Source organism: Doryrhamphus excisus, linkage group LG4 (genome assembly GCF_037039965.1).
Source record: "Doryrhamphus excisus strain RoL-2023G ecotype Guam linkage group LG4, RoL_Dexc_Guam_v1.1, whole genome shotgun sequence".
Taxonomy (NCBI): domain Eukaryota; kingdom Metazoa; phylum Chordata; class Actinopteri; order Syngnathiformes; family Syngnathidae; genus Doryrhamphus; species Doryrhamphus excisus.
This window is the reverse complement of record NC_136360.1, coordinates 23,285,057-23,306,158: the sequence shown is the minus strand read 5'-3', so window position 1 is coordinate 23,306,158 and position 21,102 is coordinate 23,285,057. Positions and strand designations below refer to the sequence as shown.

Here is a 21,102-nt window from a genome sequence, read left to right as displayed (position 1 = left end):
TTTAAATTATTATTTTGTAAATTTTTCATGTTGGTATAGTTTTTGAGATATATCAGCTGCCATAAAAGCAAATATGTATATATATATATATATATATATATATATATATATATATATATATATATTTGTATATAATATAAGTTATGCTTGAAAAAAGCTTCTTTAGTTGGGAACTGATGTTTTCCTGAAACTTACCTATGTTCTACTGCTGATTACTAAAGAACGAAAAAAGGTGGAAACACATTTTTTTTTCTGATTAAAGATGAGAGTTTAATCTTGCTTTTGGTAGGTTCTGTGTTTATATAGCCATAAAAGACAATATTCTTTAAGATCAGTCAAAAATGTCTAAAATGTGTTTTGGAAAAATGGCTGGCATTGAATGAGTAAAAAAAGTCTATTAAAAAAATATACATTTTAATTTTATGTAATTATTTTTTTTAATAAAAAATATTTTAAAATATTATAAATAATACTGTAAAAATATGTCAATATTATGATTATTTTCTTCATAATATTCAGATGTTATTCTCTTGAAATTATTTTTTTCCCCGTAACATTTTGACTTTATACTGCTGATCTTTCCAATTTTGCTGTTGTTGCTTTGCACTTTGAACACTCCAGGTCTAAAATCTGGATCCTATGGTCAGCAAAAGTAAATCCGCCACAGCTGCTTTCAAAGTTAATCCTGCTAAAGGAACATAAGAACCTACCTAAAGTTCTTCAGAAAATGAAAAAGCCATCAAACATATCTCTACGTATATCACATTTAACAGGCTGAAGAGACTCCAATAATGGTATTGCTTAAAAGGTGGTGGTGGTGATAAAAGTTGGTAATAGAAACAAGAAACAAGTGGTGGAAAAAAGGAAAAAGGTGCCGAGGGAGGAGCAGGGGATGCATGCATTTTGGAGAAGAGTCTAAATATGCCATCTGCTTGAAGGAGAGTGGGTGGGCTTGCTTGTCTCTGATGAACACTTACCAAAGGTTTCTGAAAATCACAAAGCAAGATGAAAGTAAATAGAGGAAAGAGGAAGAACAACAAAGTTGATTTTAGGGTGAGGTTGCAAGGAACTGCCATTTAAGAATGAACTTTAAGTGCTGAAACCCCAATCCCGGGTGGCCCTGCCGTCAGCGTTTTATCACAATGCATTACCATTTAAAAGGTTCAAACTGCAAATTAAAGTTAACTGGAATTTCTTTCCCCATTTTAGAATGGTAATCAAAACTTGTAACTAATCTATTTTGGTGTGTTTATGTCGTATTTTAGCACCTCTGTTCTTTTATAGCATTATATTGTGGCTTTGAATGGAATGTGTTGAATACTCTGAAATGTGCATCGTGACACATAGAAATATAGACAAAAAAAACGGTTGTATCCTTCAATTAGACAAGACACAGAGATGCTATTGAAGGAAGAGTGAATCACAAAGAACAGTGATAGAAAGATTTGATTAGAACATAAGACAGTGGCAACACAGACAGTCATACTGACATGGAATCCAAGCATTGATCGTTCGAAATTTACCCCACAAAATACACTACCGCTCAAAAGTTTGGGATCACTTTTTGTGCGTCGTTTTTCTGTCCTTGTTAGACCCAGTTTGTGCTGCTCTCTGAAGGGAGTAGTTAGCAGCATGGTAAGATATTTTTTTTTAGAGTTTGAGTTGAGATTTTTAGATGTGAGGCGTCTTTGTCTTAAACTACACACTCTCACATATTTGTCTGCATCGTTTTTCTGTCCTTGTTAGACCCAGTTTGTGCTATTGCTCAGGATTTTTTTTGTATTTTATTATTACAGTCACCCCAGGTTTAATTAATTGGTTACAGACTTGCCAGCGATAAATTAATTTCCACGATATAGGATTCCAAGTCAATACATGGAATATTTTTGTAGTTGGAGCACGGAAAATCTGTTTTTGACTTTATAAATACGAGGGATTTATGTTGCAGATTTTGATACCAATCATCCATGAGTGAAACTGACCGATTTTGACACCGATCATATGGGAAATTCTTGTTTGTTTCTTCTTGCACAGTTGGTGCAGCGTTTTTCTGTCCTTGTTAGACCCAGTTTGTGCTGCTCTCTGAAGGGAGTAGTTAACAGCATGGTAAGATATTTTTTTAGAGTTTTAGTTGAGATTTTTAGATGGCTTTTCTAATCATCTATTAGCCTTATAAAATTATTATGAACTTGGATTAGCAGCCATACCAGGAGATTGACAGTTGTTGATAGTAGGGCCCCAAAAATGTACTAGATCCTTCTCTGAAAATCATCTGATTCATTTTAATTGTTTGTGAAATGAAAACAAATGTTGGTGACATTTAATTTTTTTTTTGTTTTGTTGGAAATTTTTTTGGGAAATTTTTTTGTTTTGTTGGAAAAAAATAGTTTTTTTGAAAACAAAGAAATTTGCAAGTGATCCCAAACTTTTGAGCGGTTGCGTATGTCTGCACCCCATTGCTGGATATATATACAATTATATAACCTTGGACATTTAATTTAACAAAAAAATGAAATATATCATAACCTTCAATGTACCCATATTACATGCGGCTAGAGGCCTCAATAAAATAACGGAAATTGACACAAAATTTGGAACTTTTCGTCCCAAAACTCAAGTCAGACGTACCAGACTCTAAATCCATCTCTAAACACCCAACACTGCACGACCAATTTCACGTGCATACTGGCAAAAAAGCACAATCAGATGAAAAATCGGCGGTCCGGAATTACTTAAGTACAGTGGCGCATTGGCTAGCACATTTTTCAATTTTCACAAATTTTCACACTTATTGAAAAATAAATCAAATTTTGAGTGCTCTAGATCGACCATACGTAATATATGACCAGCTAACGAGAGCCACACATAGTACATGGACTCCATTCAAACGACTGTTTAGAAGAGCCAAACCTGATTTACATTTGCAGTAACAGATCACATCATTGGATTTTTCCAATGGTGACAAATCATCGATCTAAAATATCTACCCGTTATTGCCCGGGGCCACGTCAGTGTCGCACTTAATTAGCTATGTAATTAGACTTTGCTTCAGTGGGTCTTTGAATCAATGAAAACAAGACACAAACATATCCAACCACCGAGTCGTGCCACCACAACCTGGAGGTGGCCTGCATTAACTATGAAAGACTGCACTTTGGAGGCGCTGTCAATCATTTGACCTCATTCATTTTTTAATGCTTTTTCTTTTAAACACATCATACGTGGAAAAACGCCACTGTGGGAAGTCAAACAGGTTGTGTTAGCATTGGGCTTAATCGCAGAAGCGTATTTTTTTCCTTACCTGAACGTAGTTGTTTGATTCGCCCATTACTAGCACTGGGGTCAATGGGCAGGAAGTCTTTATACCAAGTGATTTCTGGGTCGGGGTTGCCGCTGGCTGCACAGAGCATTGTTGCTGTTCGAGTCCGCTCCACTACTTTCAACTGAGGGCCCATGTCGATGATGGGGAAGCCAGGAGGGAGAAGGTCCTCTGTGAAATGAAAAAAAACAAAAAAGTTTTTCATAAATATATTAATGAATTATGGTATTTTGTAGTCAAACATTGCCTAAAAATATGCATATTTAAGTAAACTTTTTCCAAAATTAACTCATTCATAGCTTTTAGATGATTTTGACTGATCTTTCAAGCCACACAGAATATTGTGTTCTATGGCTAAATAAACATGGAACGTACCAAAACAAAGACGAGACTCTCGTATTTCATCAGAAAAAAAAAGTTTGTTTCTATATTTTTCCGTTCTTTAGGATTACCTATTATTATTATCAGCTGTAGAGCATTGCTAAGTTTTAGGACAATAACAGTTCCCGACTAAAAACGCACGCTACACAACCACTACCACCTTACTGTCATATTAATTCCATTCAAATTTTATCTTATTTTATTCACTTATGTCACCTAGTGGCGGTTTTTATAGCTTAAAGCTCTAAAAGTGACATCCATTAGTGCGCACTTGCATCATCACCTCGTTTTGTATCTCACACGTGTTTGCACACGGTATGGAAGGAGTTGAACATTTTTAAGCATAAAAATGGCCGAATGAACTGCAATACAAATGCAAGGATCAGAAGATGCATTCAAAGATGTCGGTCACTGGGTGTCAGTGACGTTACTGTAATATTCAGTGAGGAACAGAAGTGATTGCCGGAACAACAGGTCTTTATTGCAGGCTTGAATTATCTCACAACAGGCACAATGATCCCGAACACAGGTTGCATATTTATTATGTGTACTACTATACTATGGTAATGGTAATGGTTTTATTTCATTTGAACACGCATCAGATTACAATTGAATGCATCCCATAATCAGTTCCCAGTTCCGCATGTCCAAAAGGAGTAGGAAGAAGCAAAGCTTATTAAATCCTACCCCTCCATCTGGTACTTTTACAATCATTAACTGTTACATTTGTTCACTTCCTGCTTTCCTAATATACCCAATCCATTCCATAGTTTGATTCCACATACTGAAATGCTATGGCTAGCATAACGTAGTCCTAGCATAGAAGTGTTTCAAATGTACTTCTTCCCTGAGATCATATTTCTCCTCTCTTGTAGAGAAGTATTGGATGACATTTTTAGCTAATTGCTTATTTTTAGCCTTATGCATTATTTTAGCTGTTTGAAGATGAACTATATCAGCAAGTTGAAGTATTTGTCATTTTAGAAATAAGGAGTTAGTATGTTCTCTGTAGGCGGCATTATGAATTATCCTTACTGGCCTTTTTTGCAGAACAATTTAACATCAAAATCAGTTTTTCATTCCGTGACAAAAGGTGAAAACTTCATGTTCAGACGCGAGCCCAGCCTCATAAACATTCCCTAGAATGACACTGGGATTATTTTTACAGTGATTATGGTACCCCCGCAGCTGATAATCTTGCATGATTGAGCAATTATTTCACTATTAAGGGATGAGAGAGTGTAGTGTTCTCCTTGGTCATTGTCCTCCTTCTGCTGTCACGCTGAGACAATTAGTCCCAAGGGGTCAAAACGCCTGACCTCTACAGCAACTGGAGCCAAAGCAGTGACTCATTTTTTGCCGATGAGAGCCCAAAGGGGGGGGGGGGGCGCCCAGAGCTGCAATATGTATCAGAAGCTCAAGGCTACATGGCAACTCTGAGACTGACTGACTAAGATGCTCGCCAGTGGCATTACATAGGTCACTGCTCATTTAAAGAGCCAGTGACTTCATGTCCACACTGGAGACATCATGGTAGTTTAACACCTAAGGAGCTCTAAATGGATGGGGGGGGGGGAACTAAGGACAGGATGTTAGATCACAGCTGTAAAATTAGACTTTTCCACTCCACAGTGGCGACTGACGCTTGGCTCCGCTCTACTAATGTCCTCCGTTAAAAATAGTACACCATATAATACATACAAGCATACACCAGGGGTGTCCAAAGTGCGGCATGTGCCATGTGATTTTATTGGTCCGCAGCATATCTACAGAAAATACCGGATTTTCCGGACTATAAATAGCACTTTTTTTCATAGGTTGGCTGTTCCTGCAACTTATATTCCAGAGTGAATTATAAATGAAAAAAAAACTACCATATTTTCCGGACTATGCGTCTAACTTTTTTTCATAGGTTGGCTGTTCCTGCGACTTATACTCCAGAGTGACTTATAAATGAAAAACTTGTTTATGTTAAATAAACACTGGACACCTTTTCTGTTCATGTTTATTTTTTGTGTAGCTGAATTAGCATTGTGTTAGCATATCTTACACCTATTCAGCTTGTTCTCTATTCTTCGATTAATGTTAGGGACGTAATGTCTGTTTTGGTCAAGTAGTTTGGAAAATAAATTACCCGCAAAAAATGCAACATACTCACTTGCAAATTTCTTTGTTTTCCAAAGAAAAACACATTTTCCTGCATTTCACAAAAATGTTATTATATGTTTGACTTATGTTATATGACTTATATGTTTTTTCTACCTAATTATGCATTTTTGGCCTTGTTTGACTTATACTTATACACGGTAATTTGACAAGACAACGAAAAAAATAATTAAAAAAAAACAAATAATAAAAAATTATTATTATTATTTTACAATATTTTATTATTATTATTATTATTTTACAAGAAAAATTTAAAGTCAAGTTTTACAAAATACAGTTGGAATATTTACAAAATAAACAACAGAAAAAGCCAACATGACATTAATAAGCCATTAATAAGCCTGTTCAACCAATGAGCTACCTACAATGGTGTGCGTCACCTGGAATTGACTCATTATGGGACAAATAAAGCCTTTTTCCTTGGTGTCACCGCAATGGACTTGGTACTAAAAATAATACACTGCAGTACCTGGTCAGTGAAAGTAGCATGAATAGCAAGGAGTCAAGTGCCGAGTCAAATGGGGATAATGAAGTACAAGAGAGGACTGGAAGTGTAGTTGGGCTGCACAGAAAAGGAGTACTTGTCTGTTACAGTGATGCTTTTGAATGCGTGTGTTCAAAATACTTATACAGTTTTCCCTCACCACATCACAGTACTTTCCGAATAGTGGTGTTGACAGCTGTGACAATTAATCCATTACGCTCGTAACGATACGTGATATGCAAGCATATCAAGGGTGTTATTTCATTTCTAGAGGGCTCTAATAATGTCAATAAGACATATTTTGATAGTTGTAAAGATGCTATAACTATCAAAATATTAAATTTATACATAAGGAATTCTACAATTAACAGTGATGAACGAGGGACAACTGTATAATGACCCATTAGTACAGTGATTGTCTAGTAGTATCCTGTGTAGTAACCCTAACCCTCTAATAATGTAAACAAAACATATTTTGAAGGTTGTAAAGATGCTATAACTATGAAAATATTCAATTTATACATAAGGAATTTTACAATTAACAGTGATGAACGAGGGACAACTGTATAATGATTGGCGATACAATTTATATGACATCAGTACAGTGATTGTGTAGTAGCAAAGATGCTATAACTATGAAAATATTCAATTTATACATAAAAAATTCTACAATAAACAGTGATGAACGAGGGACAACTGTACATATAATGACCCATCAGTACAGTGATTGTGTATCAGTATCCCGTGTAGTAACCCTAACCCTCTAATAATGTAAACAAAACATATTTTGAAGGTTGTAAAGATGCTATAACTATGAAAATATTCAATTTATACATAAGGAATTCTACAATTAACAGTGATGAATGAGGGACAACTGTATAATGATTGCGATACAATTTATATGACATCAGTACAGTGATTGTGTAGTAGCAAAGATGCTATAACTATGAAAATATTCAATTTATACATAAGGAATTCTACAATAAACAGTGATGAACGAGGGACAACTGTACATATAATGACCCATCAGTACAGTGATTGTGTAGCAGTATCCCGTGTAGTAACCCTAACCCTCTAATAATGTAAACAAAACATATTTTGAAGGTTGTAAAGATGCTATAACTATGAAAATATAAAATTTATACATAAGGAATTCTACAATTAACAGTGATGAACGAGGGACAACTGTATAATGATTGCGATACAATTTATATGACATCAGTACAGTGATTGTGTAGTAGCAAAGATGCTATAACTATGAAAATATTCAATTTATACATAAGGAATTCTACAATTAACAGTGATGAACGAGGGACAACTGTATAATGACCCATCAGTACAGTGATTGTGTAGCAGTATCCCGTGTAGTAACCCTAACCCTCTAATAATGTAAACAAAACATATTTTGAAGGTTGTAAAGATGCTATAACTATGAAAATATTCAATTTATACATAAGGAATTCTACAATTAACAGTGATGAACGAGGGACAACTGTATAATGACCCATTAGTACAGTGATTGTCTAGTAGTATCCTGTGTAGTAACCCTAACCCTCTAATAATGTAAACAAAACATATTTTGAAGGTTGTAAAGATGCTATAACTATGAAAATATTCAATTTATACATAAGGAATTCTACAATTAACAGTGATGAACGAGGGACAACTGTACATATAATGACCCATCAGTACAGTGATTGTGTAGCAGTATCCCGTGTAGTAACCCTAACCCTCTAATAATGTAAACAAAACATATTTTGAAGGTTGTAAAGATGCTATAACTATGAAAATATTAAATTTATACATAAGGAATTCTACAATTAACAGTGATGAATGAGGGACAACTGTATAATGATTGCGATACAATTTATATGACATCAGTACAGTGATTGTGTAGTAGCAAAGATGCTATAACTATGAAAATATTCAATTTATACATAAGGAATTCTACAATTAACAGTGATGAACGAGGGACAACTGTATAATGATCCGTGATACAATTTATATGACATCAGTACAGAGATTGTGTAGTAGTATCTGTATTTGCACAAGGATAGTACAAAAGGTGCGCTGTGAGTAAAAGAGAAGGGCTATATATTATGTATTCTCGTTGCAAAATTTTTCAAAAATAAGACATTTGAGGGGGGAAAAAAAAGAAGGTGGTCTCACAATGACGTCCGATGAGGTGGGCATCAGCAGAGCATGATGAATATTTCACTGCCCGGTTCGCAGAAGTACAGGCATTTACACCGTTTTAGGCTGGAGTGCTGTATCCTCCCCCATCGATTATTAATGATCACCCCTGTATAATCTTTTTATATCGAGTCACCCTGAAGCCTCGAAAAGCAATTGCAAATCTACATCTGGCTTTGGAAAAACTACAGAACAAGAGAGCGTAATATGTTTTCAGAAATCTCTCTTCTGCATGTCGTCAATGATCTATGTAAAACACACCTTAATGGTGACGCACTCTCATCGCCCTCTAGCGAGGTCTGTCTACGGGACGGAGATTATTGCATGGCTCTGTGTGTACCGCCTGATGTATTGGATGCGTTTGAGGTCTATCCGAGTCGCATTAAGCCAACCTCCGCCGTATGAAAATGGTAAATCGGAGTCGGTACAGCCTGCCGTTAAGACATCCACCCAAGGAGTGGATTTGACACTAATGGAATTAGGCAAGTGACAGAGGGAATCAGTTGTAGCGAGCCAGCTACAGTATGGACAGAAAGAGGTGAGCAAACACGTTTTTCAAAGCAACGGAAGATTATTCCATCGTTACCAGCTGCCCGCATCTGATGCATTACCGGCAAAATAAACGACATGTATAGTGGTTACTTACATCCCCGGGAATAGTCAGATAGCATCTTTCCCCTCAAGCTAACAGGCTCCATCGATAAAGAAGGCCATGCAAAAATAAACAGATCAGCCATCGAGGGATTGCTACTTCAGAGTCAAGCCAATGACGTGCCTTGATGCTATCCTCGAACGGGCCCATTCCGCCACATAGACCATTATGGCCAAATAGAATCAATGAAAGTGAACTATTCATCAATGACCAGTCACTGTTTGTTTTGCCAGGAACAGTTTTTACCAATTAGGCCAATGATCATTAGACTGCAGGGCGGGGCCTCCATAAGCTGGGTTTATATACTGACTATGTAACGGGTACTGTATTTTCCGGACTATAAGTCGCACTTTTTTTCATAGGTTGGCTGTTCCTGCGACTTATACACCAGAGCGACTTATAAATGAAAAAAGTGTACAAAAAAGTGTAAGATGACGTAATGTCTGTTTTGGTCAAGTAGTTTGTAAAATAAATTACCCGCAAAAAATGCAGCTTATACTCCAGTGTGACTTACACTACCGCTCAAAAGTTTGGGATCACTTGCAAATTTCTTTGTTTTCCAAAGAAAAACAAATTTTCCTGCATTTCACAAACATTTTTTTTTTCCATTTCATAAACAATTAAAATTAACGATCTACATTTTTGCATCAACAACTGTCAGTCCTCTGCATCAATCTCCTGGTATGGCTGCTAATCCAAGTTAATTACCCAATATAGTCGACGTAATAAGACAAAATACGACATATAAGACATGGAAAACATATTTACCAACTCCTAAATGCAATTTTAAACATTATGAGAAATGACACCCCACATTCATCTTTATACTCCTATTACCCAATATAGTCGACATAATAAGACAAAATACGACATATAAGACATAGACAACCTGTTTATCACCCTCTAAATACAATTTCAAACATTATGAGAAATGACACCCCACATTCATATTTATACTCATATTATTCAATATAGTAAACATAATAAGACAAAATAGGACATACAAGACTAAACTAAACTTGGCTGCTAATCCAAGTTCATCATTTTATAAGGCTAATAGATGATTAGAAAAGCCATCTAAAAATCATAACTAAAACTAAAATCTCTTACCATGCTGTTAACTACTCCCTTCAGAGAGCAGCACACACTGGGTCTAACAAGGACAGAAAAACGCTGCAGCAAGAAGACAAATATGTGAGAGTGTGTAGTTTAAGTCAAATAAATAGTAGGCGTAAAACACCAGTGTCAGTATCAACAGCGGCCACTTCAGGATGCTGGACTTCAAATTTAACTTAGTCCTACCCTCGTTTATCACTGTTCATGCATTGCAGACCCGTTTCCAAAAAGTAGGAATACAATCCTCAATTCCTCAATGCAGTCCAAGTGATGACCATGCAACATCTGACTCGGCCATCATCAATGCCAAACCCCCCACTAGGCTTCAGTTTTTTCTGCTATCCGTTTGTGCTTCAGTGCCCATAACTGTGTTTCATTTCATATTAGAATTAAAATTTAATATCATTACACAAGTGACAGGTGTAAAGCCTTTAATCAGCCCGGGAATAGTTGAGCCAGTGGCTGTCTGATAATCTGCAAATTCATGCCTGCTGTTGCATTCGGCTTGCTATCGTGGTCAGTGTGGCCTGCTTAAAAGGTCTAAAGAACACTTTAGACTCATTTAACGTTCCTGATTAATCCTCTTGCTTGAGAATCACTGGTAGCAAAAATGTCATAGTTGCACCAAAGTAGGTAAAGTTCTAATTTAGATTTGCCTTACCCTTCCTGGTCAATAGGTAATTGGAAGTACAGTCATGGCCAAACATATGGTAATGGTAATGGTAATGGTTTTATTTCATTTGAACATGCATCAGATTCCAATTGAGTGCATCCCATAATCAGTTCCCAGTTCCACATGTCCAAAAGGAGTAGGAAGAAGCAAAGCTTATTAAATCCTACCCCTCCATCTGGTACGTTTACAATCACTAACTGTTACATTTGTTCACTTCCTGCTTTCCTAATATAGTTTTTAATTTAATTTTATTTTATTTTTAATTTCACAGTTCCACATGTCCAAAAGGAGTAGGAAGAAGCAAAGCTTATTAAATCCTACCCCTCCATCTGGTACTTTTACAATCAGTAACTGTTACATTTGTTCACTTCCTGCTTTCTATAATACAGTTTAAGGTTTAGTTTAATTTTTTTTTTTTTTTTTAATAATGTACCTCGTACCGAAGTACGAGGTGATATGACCATACAATGACTTAATGGGTACCATAGTAACTGTCAATATAGTGGCATAAATTTTGGCATGCAAAAGATGTCGATGTTTTTGGACAAAGATGTCAATGTTTTGGCCATGACTGTCAAAAAATTTTTACTAAAAGTTCATAAAAATTTTATTTTTAATATACAAGACAGACGTGCCATTCATTGGTGTTGGACGTCTCATTCAGGGCATCTACTGCGGGGGAGTTGTACGATGGCCGATTGGTGGCCGATTGGTGGCCGATTGGTGGCCGATTGGTGGCCAATTGGTGGCCGATTGGTGGCCGATTGGTGGCCGATTGGTGGCCGATTGGTGGCCCATTGGTGGCCGATTGGTGGCCGATTGGTGGCCGATTGGTGGCCGATTGGTGGCCCATTGGTGGCCCATTGGTGGCCCATTGGTGGCCGATTGGTGGCCGATTGGTGGCCACTGTAGCAGCAAATGCTCCACCCTCCCCCACACCTATTACTCATATTATTATTGTCACTTACCGAAATGATTTAATTCCATCAGAGGCATAATCAGGTTAACTGATTACCCAATACCGCAGCATAGAGACACAGGGTTTAAGCAGATATGAGCATTAATATTGCACAGGGACGGCGAGCAGATTGAGAGAGTGCAAGCCAGAAAGAGAGAGAGTTATTTTGGCAGCTTTCAGCAATATGCTTTGACAGTTATTTTACGTAAAAAAGCGCCAAATGTATATTTCACAATGTTTGGGCTCACTGATCAAAATATTTTTGACTGACGTGAACCTGATTTTTTCCCCTGCTATCCCTCTTGAATTGCTTGCGAGATACCGAAAATGTGACAAGGGAAAAAGAGGCACACACAGATAGCGGGAACAGAGAAGAATAACAACACCGGGGAAATCTAATCATAGATACTCTAGCCCCATCACCGCTCACCCTCTCTAGATAGCCATCTCAGCGAAATTATGGTTGTTATACAGCCAACCCTTCAACCTTTCCCCACTTTGCAGTGTTCCGAGAGGGATATGTTGCATTGGCATTCTTGACATCACAAGGGTATCATTTACAGTTCATCCAGAAATCCACAAAAAACGAGATACTGACAATGTTACCAAAGAAGCTGGGTAATAGGCTGGACTGGCGATGGCATGGATGCGTCTACAGCGGTATTTGTATGGCAAGTCCTCTCCATTATATGGATGGATGGATTACCTAATTAAACAGTCAATTGGTTCAGTTCAAAGACTGGTATGGTAAAGATTGTCTTCCCCAAATAAATGTTGAACACCGAATAAAAAAATGCTGAGCAAAACCTTTCGATGGAAATGCATAAAAAATGTGTCAGCCTTCGAACAGATTCGGCATTATCTCCAATTGTGAACAGTGCACAGACGAGGCCAATAACTGTCATCACCATGAGCTAACGGCAAATTAGACAGCTTGTCTGCCAAAAAGATACAGAATGATTTCAGCCAAGGGTTGCAGAGAGTTGATATCAAGAACAAATGAGAGCCAAACAATTTAAAGTGAGGAATGGATGGAAAATATGACAAATTCAATTTTGGGCTTAAGGTTGACAGCATACTGTATGTTTCCAGTCCACTGAAGGGAACTCCTTAGAAAGAAACAGTTGGTCGCAAACATACAACATACAGTACATTTACAGAATCCCGTGTACAGTATACACTACCGCTCAAAAGTTTGGGATCACTTGCAAATTTCTTTGTTTTCTAAAGAAAAACACATTTTCCTGCATTTCACAAACAATTAAAATGAATCAGATGATATTCAAAGAAGGATGTATATTTTTGCATAGAGGCCTACTATCAACAACTGTCAGTCCTCTGCATCAATCTCCTGGTATGGCTGCTAATCCAAGTTCATCATTTTATAAGGCTAATAGATGATTAGAAAAGCCATCTAAAAATCGTAACTAAAACTAAAATCTCTTACCATGCTGTTAACTACTCCCTTCAGAGAGCAGCACAAACTGGGTCTAACAAGGACAGAAAAACGCTGCACAACTGTGCAAGAAGAAACAAAGAAGAATTATTCCATATGATCGGTGTCGGAATCGGTCAATTTCACTCATGGATGATTGGTATCAAAATCGGCAACATAAATCCCTCGTATTTACAAAGTCATAAACAGATTTTCCGTGCTCCAACTACAAAAATATTCCATTTATTGACTTGGAATCCGATATCATGGACATTAATTTATCGCTGGCAGGTCTGTAACCAATTAATTAAACCAGGGGTGACTGTAATTATGAAAGACAAAAAAATTATTTGCAATAGCACAAACTGGGTCTAACAAGGACAGAAAAACACTGCAGACAAATATGTGAGAGTGTGTAGTTTAAGACAGGTGGTCACCTGGCAGCTGCACTAAATAGTAGGCGTCAATCACCAGTGTCAGTATCAACAGTGAAGCGGTCACTTCAGGATGCTGGACTTCATAGCAGGACTGCCAAGAAAAAGCCAGATCTGAGACTGGACTAAAACATTTCCAAGTCATCTCAAACTTTTGAGCGGTAGTGTACATGTAATACATGTAACATGGTCTTTTGATTAAATAGTATATGATAGATATGAAGATCATCACATGGTTTATCTGGTATCTTCAGTCTCGGGCTGATACTGGCTTCACGTTTACATCGAAAGCCATCAAGTCATGGTGTCGCCATTAGTTGTCTTTAAGAATATTCCAGCCTTTTACATCCTGCATTAGTTAAGTAAGAACACTAGCTGAGCAATTTCCATGACATATGTTACATTAAACAACACAAGAAGTTCTCATTGTAAAAAAAAAAAGGACTGTGTAGCAGCATCACCACCCACGCTGTGTGGAGACGTGATGCATGATTTTAGGGCGCCCACAGTGCCTTCACTCACTCCTGCCCCCCTAGACACGTGTACACAGACACAGAGTTATGGAAGTGCGCACTCAAACCACCCACCACTAAACCAGACCTGACTAGTTGACGTTTCTGTACAGTGAAACATTTCCTGTAATGGACCCGCCGTCATCTCCTGTCCCCCCCCTGGAGTGGGCCTGTCTTGGCCAAGTCGCCTCTGGAGCCTGACAATGTACAGCAGGAGAGAGCCAGGGAACTCAATAAAGATGCTTGTGTTTTTCCTCATAGTCCTCATAGAATTCCAATCATTGTTCGGTAAAGACATATTAAAATTACATGAAAAAAAATTGCACCTATGCTAACCCAAAATAACATTGTGTCACATAGAGTAATACTCTATAGACTGCATATAAAATGTGTTCTACACTCAATCAAACATACTTAAGATTTGTCAGATCAAAACATGCGGTATTAGCTTTTATTGCGGAAATGGATGGAAAAGGATGGCCATTGTCTCAGAAAACATTAGCATCACGCAATTATGCCGCTAATGACATATTTGAAGGTCAGCTTGATCATGAGAGAACACATTTGAATAGGTGGCGGCCGGAAATGAGCCGAAGACAAGTATGTTGGCTAGCAGGCATTAATTACTTAATGTCAACATGCAATGCGTAGGTGACAGGTGCATGTGGCAAAAAGGGTCAAAAAAGGATTACAGCCTTCAATGGGATGACAACAGCTGGGGTGTCGAATAAATAAGTCACTTAGAAAGATTAAAAGAGCAAGACAAGGTTGATGCGCTACTTCCGCGGAAAAGTCAGCAAGATGACCCCATGCATAATTTCCGACTATAATAAGCATTTGAACGATTGATTGGAGACTGGCGTTGCTTGCTCCATGGGGACAAATAATAATAATAATAATAATAATAATAATAATAATAATAATAATAATAATAATAATAATAATAATAATAATAATAATAATAATAATAATAAAAATAATAAATTGTATTTATTCCGACTGGATGAACGAAAAACTCGCAATATGAAGTTACTCCAACAAAAACTATCACATGATGTTAATGTTTATGTTTTACTGGGCATGCCCCATTGACTATTATGGTTGATTATAGCGGCTCATGTAGACAAGAGATTGGAATATTCATTTCCAATGGATATATATATAATAATATATATATAATAATAATAATAATAATAATAATAATAATAATAATAATAATAATAATTATAAATTAATAATTATAAATATATTTATAAATATAAATATATTAAAAAATAATAATAATTAAAAAATAACAAATTTTATTTATTTTGCACTTTGCATTACAGAAATCTCAAAGTGCTACAAAGAAAGCATAAAACCTACATTGAAGCAATGAAACAACACAACACAACAGAAGGTACATAAAAAATATATATATATATATATTTTTATTTTTTTTTATTAAAAAAATTAAATAAAAAAAAATAAAAGGCTAAGAAAAGGCCTATAATGACTAATGACACTGGACTTTAAATACTGTATCTCAAGATATGATTCCCCTCCCCCAAATTAGCATGTGGTCATATAGTGGCCTTAATGGAAACCGATCGATCGGATTATTCCGACTCAATGAGCTGATACAAACATTTTACTTTCAAATATTACTCAGAAATCGTCCAAACCACGATCTTACCACTGACATAGCTGGCCTTCAGTCCAATCATTTGTGCCCCAGAGGGTCCAGATATCTCGACCTCTTTGGGAGAATGACTTCAGTCACCTGGGCTCGGGGCTCATTTATATGTAAGAAGATGGTGACTCCATCTCGTCTTTATGCATGAGATGGGCCACTCCAAAGGTCATCACTCACACCGATTCTAATCAGCAGAAACGACCATTCCCTCCAAACTCCAAACCCTCGCTGTTTCGGTTCGGCTGATTCGAACACAGATCTGTAAGTCGCTTCGATGTCGAAATACCAAAAATCAAAAACTGGTTGTCACTGCAACTTCGATATTAGTATGAAAGAAGAACAGCAACATGGCCTACTGTCCATTTCTACTGTCCAATTCCACAGCATTAAAACCTGTGCACGGCTCTTGTTCAGTGCTAAGTAAGCGTCAGAATAAAATAATGGCAGAATTAACCGATTTATTTATTGTAACACATTGTTAGCCACCGGAAGATAGATTTGTGCACGCTTTAGTTTTATTGCCATGCTAGTCTCTGTTAAATAAGAGGGTCTTAATGCAGCAGTTACTAAGTAACTAATGAAGAATTGCTGAGTAATGAATAGTGGTTAAGGTTAGAGTTAGGTAGATTGGTTCATCATTAGCCACGTATACATGGACCCAAATATTCCAATTGCATTCGGTTTATTTGCTCAAATGGAAAGAATGTAACCTTTGTATACACTTCATTCCGAGAGAAAAGTGCCAATCCGAATGAATATATAAGACGTTCTTCAGTTTTTAAAATGGAGGCGAGCAATCGGCAATGGACTGCTAAGCAAAGTTTGTTTTTGATCCAAACTAAATTTCAAGACTGGACAAACAAAAAATCTAAAATTACTCCAACAAAAACTATCACATGATATTAATGTTTACGTTTTACTGGGCATGCCCCATTGACTATTCTGGTTGATTATAGCGGCGCATGCAGACAAGAGATTGGAATATTCCTTTCCAATGGATACCTTTGTTTTCGGAAAGGTCATTCGGAAAGATTCCATTCGGAAAGAGGAAAAACTCCCCATGTAAACAATGACTACTAATGACTACTATAATTTGGTGTTACCGATAAGGGTATACTGTATCATATAAAAACAGAAGTGTGCAGGGAAATTCTTATTAAATAACCGACTTTGTTAAGAGGAAACATAAGAGTGAAGCTTCTCAAAATTCGAATCTCGGAATTCAGTCGCCTGACAAAGGATCCATTTATGTGGACTTTCCAGCGAGTAACAAACCAATCAAAAAACCTGAACTGCCTCGTCGACAACCCATTCTCTATCTCGCCTCCTCTTCATCAATTCCTTCTTGCCCATTTTCGCTCTACCACAGGGTCTTATATTGGCTCCGGCTCCATGTCCGGGGTCACCGGGGTTACTCTGCTTGAGCAAGAATGATATAAAATTGATGATGGCAGTTCAGAAGTCAGCCACCCACAGCAACAGGCGCCATTCACTTATCCTGCTCCGTCAGTACAGCTTTTTCAGCCGATCCATCCATCACTTCCTGTTTTACCGTCACTCAGCTTATGTGTCCGTTGTTAGCTTCCAATCACACATGACTATAGCATTGTAGGTTCCGAGGATGGATTTATTCAGGGCCGAGTAGGAGGAAAGAAGGGCCCATGTGGTACCATACGTATTTATGTGAGGTATTTCGGGTAAGCCTGTGCAAAAGCTTTGATTTGTGTTCTTCCCATTCCATTCCATTTCCAGTTATGTAGGGAAGCTCATGATTCCATGTTGACATCTTAAGGAACTGCAGTGTCTAACCCCACCAAACCACGAGTGAACCATACCATATTACGTGGTTTGCAGGCCAGCTGAAGGGCGCCAAGATGCGGTCCGTATCATTTGCTACACTGACAATAGAAACGCACAAAATTATACAGTGTCCCGATCCGAATGGAATTGTACTGCTGGGTGAAAACTGCACTACATAGGGTAAGCAGTGGCACCCCCAATTTATGCACATAAACAAAGCATACGTGGTATAAATAAAGCATCCTATAATGACCAGTTCCAATATGTGGTTGCTATTGCTAGGAGTCCACTGGGCCGGCGCCAGTTGGTGCCAGTTGGCGGAGAATTAATGTTCGCTTGGCATGTTGCCGTTATTTTGCGCCACAGCGAGCCACTAAGCGCGCCGGCCGAGTGGACTCCTAGCATCATTGGCACAACTTGGCTCGAGCCATTACGTTCCAGTGGATTCCAATTGTTAGTGACATTTGGTTCCACTTGGTGGACCCTTGGCACCGATTGCTTGATGCAAGTGGTGCCACCAGTATTTTAAACATTTTGAAATTTTCTTGCCGTCATACTGAATTTTTGCCACGTTACGAGCCACCACGAGCCAGTTGGGAGGCAGTTTGAGCCACTGCACGCCACTAGGCACCTTATTGGCGACACTAGGTGCCACAGCAAATTGCATTGGCGAGAACTAGCACCAAGTGTTGCTGGCCCAGGGGACTTCTAGCATCATTGGCGTAACTTGGCTCGAGCCATTACATTCCAGTCGATTCCAATAGGCGGATTGTTTGATGCAAGTGGCGCCACCAATATTTAAAACATTTTGAAATTTTCTTGCCGCCAAACTCAATTTTTGCCGCCGTTACGGGCCTCCACGAGCCACTATGTGGCAATCACATAATTTGCCATAATTGGCTCAAGCCATTACATTCCAGTGGATTCCAATAGGCGGATTGTTTGCGACATTTGGTTCCACTTGGTGGACACTTCGCACCGATGGCTCGATGCAAGTGGTGCCACCAATATTTTAAACATTTTCAAATTTTCCAACTCAAGTCCAGAGTCATTAATGTCTAAGTCCAAGTCGAGTCATATAATTGGAATTTTTGAATCCTTTCAACTTATAAGCACTGTTTTGTGTCTCCTGAATAAACTAAAAGTCCAACTTAAGACTAAAGTCCAACTCAAGTCCAGAGTCATTAATGTCTAAGTCCAAGTCGAGTCATATAATTGGAATTTTTGAGTTCTTTCAACTTATAAGCAGTTTTGTGTCTCCTGAATAAACTAAAAGTCCAACTTAAGACTGAAGTCCAACTCAAGTCCAGAGTCATTAATGTCTAAGTCCAAGTCGAGTCATATAATTGGAATTTTTGAATCCTTTCAACTTATAAGCACTGTTTTGTGTCTCCTGAATAAACTAAAAGTCCAACTTAAGACTAAAGTCCAACTCAAGTCCAGAGTCATTAATGTCTAAGTCCAAGTCGAGTCATATAATTGGAATTTTTGAGTTCTTTCAACTTATAAGCAGTTTTGTGTCTCCTGAATAAACTAAAAGTCCAACTTAAGACTGAAGTCCAACTCAAGTCCAGAGTCATTAATGTCTAAGTCCAAGCCGAGTCATAATTGGAATTTTTGAATCCTTTCAACTTATAAGCACTGTTTTGTGTCTCCTAAATAAACTAAAAGTCCAACTTAAGACTAAAGTCCAACTCAAGTCCAGAGTCATTAATGTCTAAGTCCAAGTCGAGTCATATAATTGGAATTTTTGAGTTCTTTGAGTTCATCGATGGCTCGATGCAAGTGGTGCCACCAATATTTTAAACATTTTCAAATTTTCGTGCCGCCACACTCAATTTTTGCCACTGTTACGAGCCACCCTGAGCCAGTTGGGAGGCAGTTTGAGCCACTACACGCCACTAGGCGCCACAGCAAATTGCATTGCCGCAAACTGGCACCAACTGGCGCCGTCCCAGTGGACTCTTAGCGTAATATCTGATAGTCACAACCGCAGAGTTCACAACGCACCTCGGGCTATAGTTTTGTCGGGCAAAATACTGAATGATGCATCTTCTGTTCCCACTCTTTCCCTGAAATTGTTTTCCAAGACTTTTCCTGGACATTTTCAGATGCTACAGAGACAAATTACAGTCAAGAAGATCAATACTAGCCACACTTTTTTAACTTGCAGTTTCTAGTTTTATCTTGAGGCGATAAGTCCTCAACGGGGTCAGAAAAGTCACAAAATCTATTAACAAAAGGGAAGCACTTGGTTGCAGAAGTTTTCTAAGTGGAAATGCTAATTTGATTGGCTGGTAAAGTAACGTGAGGTACTGTGTCCGGCTGTGATTCACTTTTAACCTAAGACTAAATCCTCCAGGACAATTGCCTACTTGTCATTTTTCCCCATGTGTTCCATGCCTGCAAAATGTCTAAATCATTTTCCAGGTTTTGCAAATGCGTGGGAACCCTGATTCATGAATGTTGAAACGTGTGCACCTCTTAAGATAATGAGCTTCTCCAATGTGTACAATGTGTCCCTAATGTATTCTCAGCCCAAATATATGCAGATCGCTGCATAAAAAATACGCTTTTTGATAAGTTGTGGTAATGGCATGGTACGCAAACTGCAGTGTCCTCAAGTGCTTTTGCAGCCATCATTTTAAAAACATTGTTAGTATGCCGATTTATTTTATTTTAGAAACAAAACCTGCCATTTCTACTATGTTCATTCTTGCGTAAAAAGCTCCCAAAATGTCAGTTGCAGCAAACAACAGGACATATGGTACATATACTGTATTTAGAGTACACTCGAAAGACCTTCACAACATTCCCACTCATTCACTGCACTGCTTGTCTTCCCCCAGCAGTCAGCTCAGCTCAAACTGGGAAAACTCTTGATTCAATTTTCATCCTACTGGGCTTTGGCTGAGCTGCTGATCTCTGCCACCATAGCAGAGGTCAATCTGCACACAACACATCCAGGAAGTCAAATACATGGGCAGTATGGATATTTTTGGTTGAAATAACATACTTGCACAGACCAAACCAGGCCACAACTTACTGTAAAAAGTTGCTAATGACAACAGGGGTGGAAAAAGTCGAGGAATGTTTATACTGTGGACAAGAATGTGAAAAAATAAGTTACTACCACCATGACTGACAGACATCTTGGTGATCAAATGACTGAAGGTGTCAAGTCCTTCAGCGTAGACGTTCAAATCCAAGTCAAGTGTCAAGACAAGACTTGCCGCGTCAAGTCGAGTCATATAATTGGAATTTTCCAGTCCTTTCAACTTTTTTGGCACTGTTTTGTGTCTCC

At 37.9% G+C, this 21,102-nt stretch overlaps 1 protein-coding gene across 11 annotated transcripts in view; it reads right to left on the bottom strand.

Moving 5' to 3' along the window:
• Positions 1-21,102, bottom strand: part of ptprsa (protein tyrosine phosphatase receptor type Sa) — a 312,838-nt gene that overhangs the window by 128,943 nt on the left and 162,793 nt on the right. For all 11 annotated transcript variants that reach the window (XM_078790398.1, XM_078790401.1, XM_078790402.1 and 8 more), the window contains one exon: positions 3,302-3,490. In XM_078790398.1, the coding sequence (XP_078646524.1) occupies positions 3,302-3,490 (189 nt within the window). The remainder of the gene's footprint in view (positions 1-3,301; positions 3,491-21,102) is intronic.